This window comes from Galeopterus variegatus, unplaced genomic scaffold (genome assembly GCF_000696425.1).
Source record: "Galeopterus variegatus unplaced genomic scaffold, G_variegatus-3.0.2 Scaffold14138, whole genome shotgun sequence".
Lineage (NCBI taxonomy): Eukaryota > Metazoa > Chordata > Mammalia > Dermoptera > Cynocephalidae > Galeopterus > Galeopterus variegatus.
In genome coordinates this window covers 14176-22190 of record NW_007740249.1, presented here as the reverse complement: position 1 = coordinate 22190, position 8015 = coordinate 14176, and the positions used below count along the sequence as shown (strand labels likewise).

The 8015-nt window shown below is 46.2% G+C and overlaps 1 protein-coding gene across 1 annotated transcript in view; it reads left to right on the top strand.

Moving 5' to 3' along the window:
* Nucleotides 1-1581: 1581 nt before the first annotated feature.
* The window catches only part of HHIPL2 (HHIP-like 2), a gene marked incomplete at its 3' end in the record, with an annotated part of 17317 nt that continues 10883 nt past the window's right edge, over nucleotides 1582-8015 (top strand). Inside the window, exon 1 of the mRNA XM_008563600.1 lies at nucleotides 1582-1902. Coding sequence (XP_008561822.1) covers nucleotides 1582-1902 — 321 coding nt within the window. The remainder of the gene's footprint in view (nucleotides 1903-8015) is intronic.

The window sequence follows — 8015 nt, the reverse complement described above, 5'->3', positions numbered from 1 at the left end:
GGGTGCCATGTTATGTTTTAAAAAGCACCACTCCACTAGGTATGATAGTGAACAGTACAAACAGGAAAGCAGGCTGTGCTGATGAACATCCTGACAACTCCCTCCTTCTGACTTTTCCTTTACTATAAAGATTCTGTTAGTGTTTTAAATGCTATTTGGGGCTTTCATAATCCAGAGCATTGTAAGGACAGACTTGCCTAGATTGAGGCTTACTGTCCCCTTTAGATGACATTCTGGCAAAGGCTGTTTCTGGTGGTGAGTGGGAGAGCCAGGTAGTGTGCCCTCTGTAGAAGCACATCTGGAACAAGAAGAAACTTGGATTTCAAAAAGATGCTTTTGCCAGTAAGGAAATTTCAGGGTGGACCGGAACTGGGGAAAATACTGAAAGGAGAGTGAACTCAGGTACCAAGTGTTTGGCTGTGTGCGTTTGGGACTCCATGTTCTTCATCCGCTTACTCAAGAAATATTGACCAAAGGCCTGTGATATGCAAGGGACAAGCACAAAGCAAAAACACATCTTAAACACTGAGTGGGAATGCCCCTAAAGCAGGTATAAATTTGGCAAAAATAAAGAACCCAGATGTCCAGTGCTTCCTGATGAAATTGTCCCAAACAGTCCTTGCTGACTGTTTTCACTAGTCCACACTCCCTCTGCTATGGTCTGAATGTGTCCCCCCAAATTCATAGGTTGACAATCGCTGATGTGATGGTGTTGAGGCAGCTGGAGGGAGTGGGTTTGCTCCTTTCATGTCTTCGGTGTGAGAGCATGCAGCAACAAGACACTGTCTATGAGGGACAGGGCCCTCGCCAGACACTTGCTGGTGCCTTGGTCTTGGACTTCCTTGCCTCCAGAACGGTGAGAAATAAATGTCTATTGTTTATAAATCGTGCAGTCTGTGGTCTTCTGTTAACAGCCGCACAAACTGAGACACTCTACTTTTTCTTTGCTCCTCTTTCCTCTCCTTGCTTCTTGGCATGTGTGCAAAATTCGTGCAGTGTCCTCCTTCCTGCCACTCCACACACCTTTCCAGATGGCAGAACCACAGAGCACACTCTACTCCGGCCGCACCCCTCCATCTTCCCAGACCCTCACCTGAGTCGGGTGTCCTGGGCCTGGCAGGAACAATGGAAGCTTGCCTGCCACAGAGCCTGCTGTCTGGGACTATGTCGTGTGGTGTTCTTGTGGTCCTGGGCCACTCAGGCGGTGGAGAAACAGTAAACAAAGGGTGAGTTCCTGGTCTCCCCCCACGCCACCCCAGCACCTCCGCCATGGACACCGTTGCACCCTGTGGCTAAGCAACCATGTGCCTTCAGCCCGGGGTTGACGCTTGGGCCAGCTTCATGTTTAGGTGGCATTGGAGGGAGAGGGACACCTCCCACTGCTTCCACAAGGGACGCTTAGCTACCCAGCCCACAGAAGGGACACTGCTCAGAAACCACCTCAGTGAACTTGGGGAGGGTGAAAGACAAGGAAGGAAGAGAAGAGGAGGGGGTGAGGGGGAGAAGAGAGGGAGGGAACTCGGGCAGAGCAGAGAAGCCAACCAGAGCTAACACCACAGCCCGCCTGTTCTCAAGGCCGAAATGCTGAGAAAGTCCATTCCCGGCCCGTGTTCTGGTCCGAGTTGCCGGGCCCCCTGGCTCTCTTCTGGCATTTTCTGCCTCTGCCTCATTTTCTTGGTGGGCCAGGTGGGCTTGCTGCAGGGACACCCCCAGTGCCTAGATTACGGGCCCCCCTTCCAGCCCCCTCTGCACCTCAAGTTTTGCTCTGACTATGCTGACTTCGGCTGCTGTGACCAGCGTAGGGACCATCGCATCGCTGCCCGCTACAGGGACATCATGAACCACCTTAGCCTGAAGGGCCATGAGCTGTGTGGAGGCCACGTTAAAGACATCCTTTGCCAGGTGGGTCTGCGCGTGAGCCCGCAGGGCAGTGGAGGAAAAGCGCCTCCCCTGAGAGCGCGGGCTCTGCCCAGGCCGGCGGGGGCCGGGGCCCACCCAGCGCGCTAACCGGAGCCTTCGGCGTCCGCGTCCCCTGCGGTGCCCCGAGGGCGGGCGCCCGTGACACTGACGAGTTGCTTAAAGGGAGGGGGTGGGGCACCCTCTGGGTCCGTCCTCGCTCGTCTGGGTGGTCTGTGCCAGGGCGTCCTTGGAGTGGGGAAGACGGTGTCAGGGGTGGGGGCTCTTGTAGGGTCCCGTCTGCCCGGCGTTGAGAGCTGGTCAGAGCTGCAGGCGGCTGCTGGCAATGACACCGAGTTCCCGCTGCTCCTGGCTCTCCGGCGCCAAGATCCACAGCCCCAGGAGCTATCGGCTTAGCTGAGTTCAGCCTGGAAACGCGGCGAGCGTCGGCTGCACCACCCGCTTTGTGGGAAGGGGCGTTTAGGGGCACGGAGCGGGAGGTCACATCAGAGAGCTGGTGAAAGAGGTCACTATATGGAGAAGCCCTCTAATGACGAGTTGGAGACAAGAGGCAGAAAGTCCAGGCACACCTTTGACCTGAGACCCTCCTGGGTGTGTCAGCGCCATTACCTGGCCGCCTGCCGCATCTCGTGACATCAGCACCAGACCTCCCGCTGCCACTGTTCCGAGCGCACTGGCCACCCCGACTCCCCGAGCGGTGTGCGCAGAAGTTAACTGAGCTTCCCAGGGCCCCGGTGGGGATCACAGCCAGATCTGGCACACAAGCCAGCCACCTGGGTGGCACTGCCCCGGGCTGTGCTCTCACTCTGTGCACCCTCCCCTCCACCCCACACCGTTTCCTGGAGGATTAACTCTGGGATAACCATTTTGGTAGAAGCTGGGCTTTTATGAGCAGCACCGAGGCTGTTCATCTATGAGATCTCCCGTGGTAAAAATGTCTCCTACCTCCCCCTTCTCTCCTGGGCAAGGTTTCCGGAAACCGTAATTAGCAGCTCTCTTGTTTTAGGAATTTGAGGAATAAGAAAAATTTCAGGCAAACAACCTTACCCGTGTCTATTCATTAAAATTTCCAAGGCCCTCTTTCTTCCCTGCACATGTACTGTGTTCCCAGCAATGGTTCTGCAGGCAGTTATTATGACCTCCATTTTACTGATGGGGTTCTGGAGTTTTAATGACTTGTCCAAGGTCAGACAGTTCCGGAAAACAAATCTAGATGCTCAGACTTCAAGTTTTGTGCCGTTTTCATCACACCATGCCAAAGTACAGTACTAGCAACACTGGCCCATTCTGGCAAGAGAAGGGAGATCCATCAGAACTGAAAATGTGCACTTAGCTCACTGCTGCAACCCTAGTGCAGAGAATGTTGCCCGGCACATAGGAGAGACTCCAGGAGAGTCTCTGCCCTGGCCTTAGTTACCTTAAAACAGAGAAACATTTTTTCGTTACTGAGCTAATAGAGTAGCAGCAACTTTGCAAACTAAATGGCTGTGCCACAGTGTTTCCTTCTGTTCCCTGGTATTTCATTCTTATTCTCCTCTCCCCTCTCTTTTATTCCCACTCCCCAAGAGTGGACAGAGTTAGTGAGGTGCTTTAGTCCGTTTTTGTTGCTATAACAGAAATACCTGAGACTGGGTAATTTATAAAGAAGAGAGGTTTATTTGGCTTACGATTCTGGGACAGCTGCATCTGGCATGGGCCTCAGGCTGCTTCTACTCATGGCAGAAAAGTGGCAGGCAGCCAGCGGGTACAAGCAGATCACATGGTGAGAGGAAGCAAGAGAGAGAAGCAAGAGGAAGCAAGAGAGAGAGAGAAGGTGCCAGGGTCTTTTTAAGCAATGAGCTCTGGCGGAAACTAAAAGAGCGAGAACTCACTCATTAACCCCCCTCCCCCAGTGAGAGCATTAATCCATTCATGAGGGATCCGCCCCCATGACTCAATCAGTTTCCAACACTGGCACATTGGAGATCAAATTTCCAAATGAATTTTGAAGGGGGCAACACATCCAAACTCCATCATGAGGAGACACTCAAGAGCGGGTCATTTTGCTTCTTGTTAGCAGCTCTGACAAGTATCCTTTTTTGTCTTTTTTCGTGTCCGGCAATGGATCACAACCCTCAGTGTCGCGCCCGTACCGGACCGGCAACGGGTCGCAACCCTCGGTGCTGCGTCCGCACCTCGCTCAGCCAGTGAGCGGAACCGGTCTGTATGTGGGATCCGAACCCTTGGCGGGAGCGTCGCTGCACTCCCAAGCGCGCACTGTAGCAGTGTGCCACCCGGCCGGCCCTCTGACAAGTATCCTAAACCAAAATAGACTGCCCAAGGACAGACGCTGTGAATCTCTGGGCTCCTTCCCTTCTTCCCAATAACTAAGAGCTTGCTCTGCAAGCTACAAAAGGGAAGTAAGAGAGGACAGGGAAGTTACATACACATGAAAAATGCTGCTTGTCCCTTCATGAGATGGTGAGAGAACAGAGGTGTGTGGGACAGGTCTGCTCAGGCCAGCTGGCTTGGGAGAGCCATTAGCAGTCAGAAGGGGGCTCTTGGGACAGTGGTCTCTGCTATGCTGCATGGCCCCAAATAATACCCTTTTAGCCAACCTTTCTTACTTTCCCCATCTCAGTTGTCTCTGTCTTTCATCACTATTGGGAGTTGCTTGTCTGCACACAATATTCTATTTTCTTCCTAAAAAATGCTATAGTCTAGGGAGGTCCAAATAGCAGATACACCTTTGGGCACAAGGTCCTCTTATGTTTGTGTAAAGAGCAGTCATATTGCCCTATAGTCACACTTCGAATTTATATAGTCTTTAGCATGGTGCTTTGTATATAATACACATAAGTATTTTTAATAAATTAGTGAAAAAATTACTAGATGCCTAATCTCTGGGACTAATACATCAAGTGTCTATTTTATAAATTTTATTTTTAATTGTAAAATATTTCAAAAATATGGAAAAGCAAAGAAAATTAAATAATTAACACTGTATATCCAACACCCAGTTTTTTTTCATTGATCAGTAAAACATTTTAATTTTTGTTTTTATTCTTTTTCTTTTTTCATTGTATATGTTTGTGGGGTATAGTTTGTTGTTTTAATACATGCACATATTGTATAATGATCTAATCAGAGTAGTTAGCATATCTATCACTAAACATTTCTCATTTCTTTGTGGTTATATCCAAGATCCTCTTTTCTGGCTCTCTTGAAATACACAATGCAGTATTATTAGCTATTGTCACCCTAGAACCCTAGAACTTATTCTTGCTCTCTAATTGTAACGTTGTAACTTTGTACCAGTCCACCAACCTTTCCACAGCCTCCCCTCTCCACTCCCTTTCTCTGTCTCTGGTAACCACTATTCTACTTCTATTTCTGTTTTTAATTTATTTTTCTTAATTGACCCATGAGAACTGTATATGTTTATGGAGTACAGTATGACATTTGGGTACATTTATACTGTGTGCAATGATCATATCCGGGTGCTTGGCATATCCGTCACCTCAGTCATTTGTCACTTCTTTGTGTTAGAACATTCAACATCATCTTGACTAGCTACTCAAAGATACCCAGTGCTTTGTGCACTGTGGTCTCCTTATATTTCTATAAAATACTAGATCCCCTTCTTCCTATCTCTCTAATATTTCATATCTACTGACCGCCCTCACCCCAACCCTCCTTCCTCCTTCCCCCCAACAGTCTCTAGTAACCACTATTCTACTCTCTACTTCTATGAGATCAACTTTTTTAGCTTCCACCTATGAGTGAGAACATGTGGTGTTTCTCTCTGTAACATAATTTATTTCATGTAACATAATTTTCTCCAAACTCATCCATGTTGCTCCAAATGGCAGAATTTCATTCTTTTTTATGGCTGAGTGGTGTTACATTGTGTATATAAACCACATTTTCTTTATACAGTCATCCACTGAAGGACATGTGGGTTGGTTCCATATCTTGGCTGTTGTGAACAGAGCTGCGATAAACACGGGAGTACAGGTATCCCTTTGACATGATGATTTCCATTCATTTGGGTATATGCCCAGCAGGGGAATTGTTAGTTGTATCTGTTCTATCTGTCGTTGTTCCAGAAACCTCCATACTGTTTTCTATAGTGGTGTACAAATTTACATTCCCACCAAAAATGTATATGATTTCCTCTTTATCTGCATCCTTGCTGGAATTTGTTATTTTCCATCTTTTTTATAATAGCCATTCTAACTGGGGTGAGATGATATCTCATTGTGGTTTTGATTTGCATTTCTCTGATGATTAGTGACGTTGAGCTTTTTTCATGTCTGTTGGCCATTTGTATGTCTTCTTTCGAAAAATGTCAGTTCAGTTCCTTTGCCCATTTTAAAATTGGATTATTCATTTCTCACTATTGAGTTGTTTGAATTCTTTGCATATTTTAGATATCAATCCCTTGTTGGATACATAGTTTGCAAATATTTTCTCCATTCTGCAGTTTGTCTTTTTGCTCTGTTACTTCTTTCCTTTGCTGTACAAACGTTTTTTAGTTTGATATAATCTCATTTGTTAACTTTGCTTTTGTTCTCTGTGCTTCTGAAGTATTATTCATAAAGCCTTTGCCCAGGCCTATGTCCTGAAGTGATTCCCCTATGTTTTCTTCTAGAGTTTTATGGTTTGGGGCATTACAATGAAATCTTTGATCCATTTTGAGTTGATTTTCATATATGGTGAGAGACAGGGGTCTAGTTTCATTCTTCTGCACATGGATCTTCAGTTTTCCCAGCACCATTTGTTGAAGAGACTGTCCTTTCCCCAATGTATGTTCTTGGCACATTTGTCAAAAATCCGTTGGCTAAGAGGAAGCCAAACACAGATGCGTTTGGGCAAGCTGCCGCCACCACCATGGGGCCCAGCTGGGGATTTGAGGCATGGAACCATGGGAAGCAGAACCCAGCCACAAATAGGCAAGGTGCTGCCACTTCCCTGGGCCCCAATGGGGTCCTGAGGCATGGAGCTAGGGAAGCTGAATCCAGCTCCAACCAGGTAAAGAGCACAACAAAAACACCATTTTCACATTGGTAGCCCACCATAGCCACCGCAGTTGCCATAGCTGCCACAAAATCAGCTAGACTCTATAGCAGCAGTCACAGCCACTGTGCAGATGGCATGCCAGACTCTCGACTGCATTGACACAAGGAGAGGCACCAGTGGAGAACAAAAAAAAAAAAAAAAAAGAAAAAACCGAAAAAACAGAAGAGGTCCTTTCTCTCCACAAAACACACTCCAGAGTAATAGAAGAAATTTGATTTACAGTAATATAGGAGGACTTCATCACACCTGTCTCAGTACTGAACAGATCATTTAGGCAACAAACTAACAGAGGATAGTTAATCTATCAGATGGGGAGAACAAATCTATGGTTATTCGAGGGGGTGTGGGAAGAGGGGGGTAGGGAGGGGGGATTGGATAAGGGGCATAAAGCATAAGTATGATTTGTAACAATGAATATGCTAATAAAAATAAATTATTAAAAAATGAGTTGGCTGTAGATGTGTGGATTTATTTCTGAATTCTGTGTTCTGTTCCATTGATCTATGGAACAACAGATCTATGTGTCTGTTTTTGTACCAGTACCATGCTGTTTTGATTACTGTCTCTTTGTAGTATATTTTGAAGTCAGAATGAGCTACCCCTTGCTTTGTTCCTTTTGGACTGGATTGCTTTGTCTCTTCAGCATCTCTTGTCATTCCATACACATTTTTGAATTGTTTTTTCTATTTCTGTGAAGTATGTCATTAGTAGTTTGATGGGGATTGCATTGAATCTGTAAAGTGCTTTGGGTGGTATGGTCATTTTGACAATATTGAGTCTTCCAATCCATCAGCATGGAGCATCTTTCCATTTTTTTGTGTGTGTGTCTTCTTTAATTTCTTTAATCAGTGTTTTATAATTTTCATTGTAGAGATCTTGTACCTCCTGGATTAAATTAATTCCTAGGCATTTTATTTTATTTCATTTTTTGTTGCTATTGTAAATGGGGCAGCTTTCTTTGTTTCTTTTTCTTTTCTTCATTCTTCCAACGCTACTGGGTTGTTTTTTTTTTTTTTTTTTTTTTTTTTTTTTTGTTT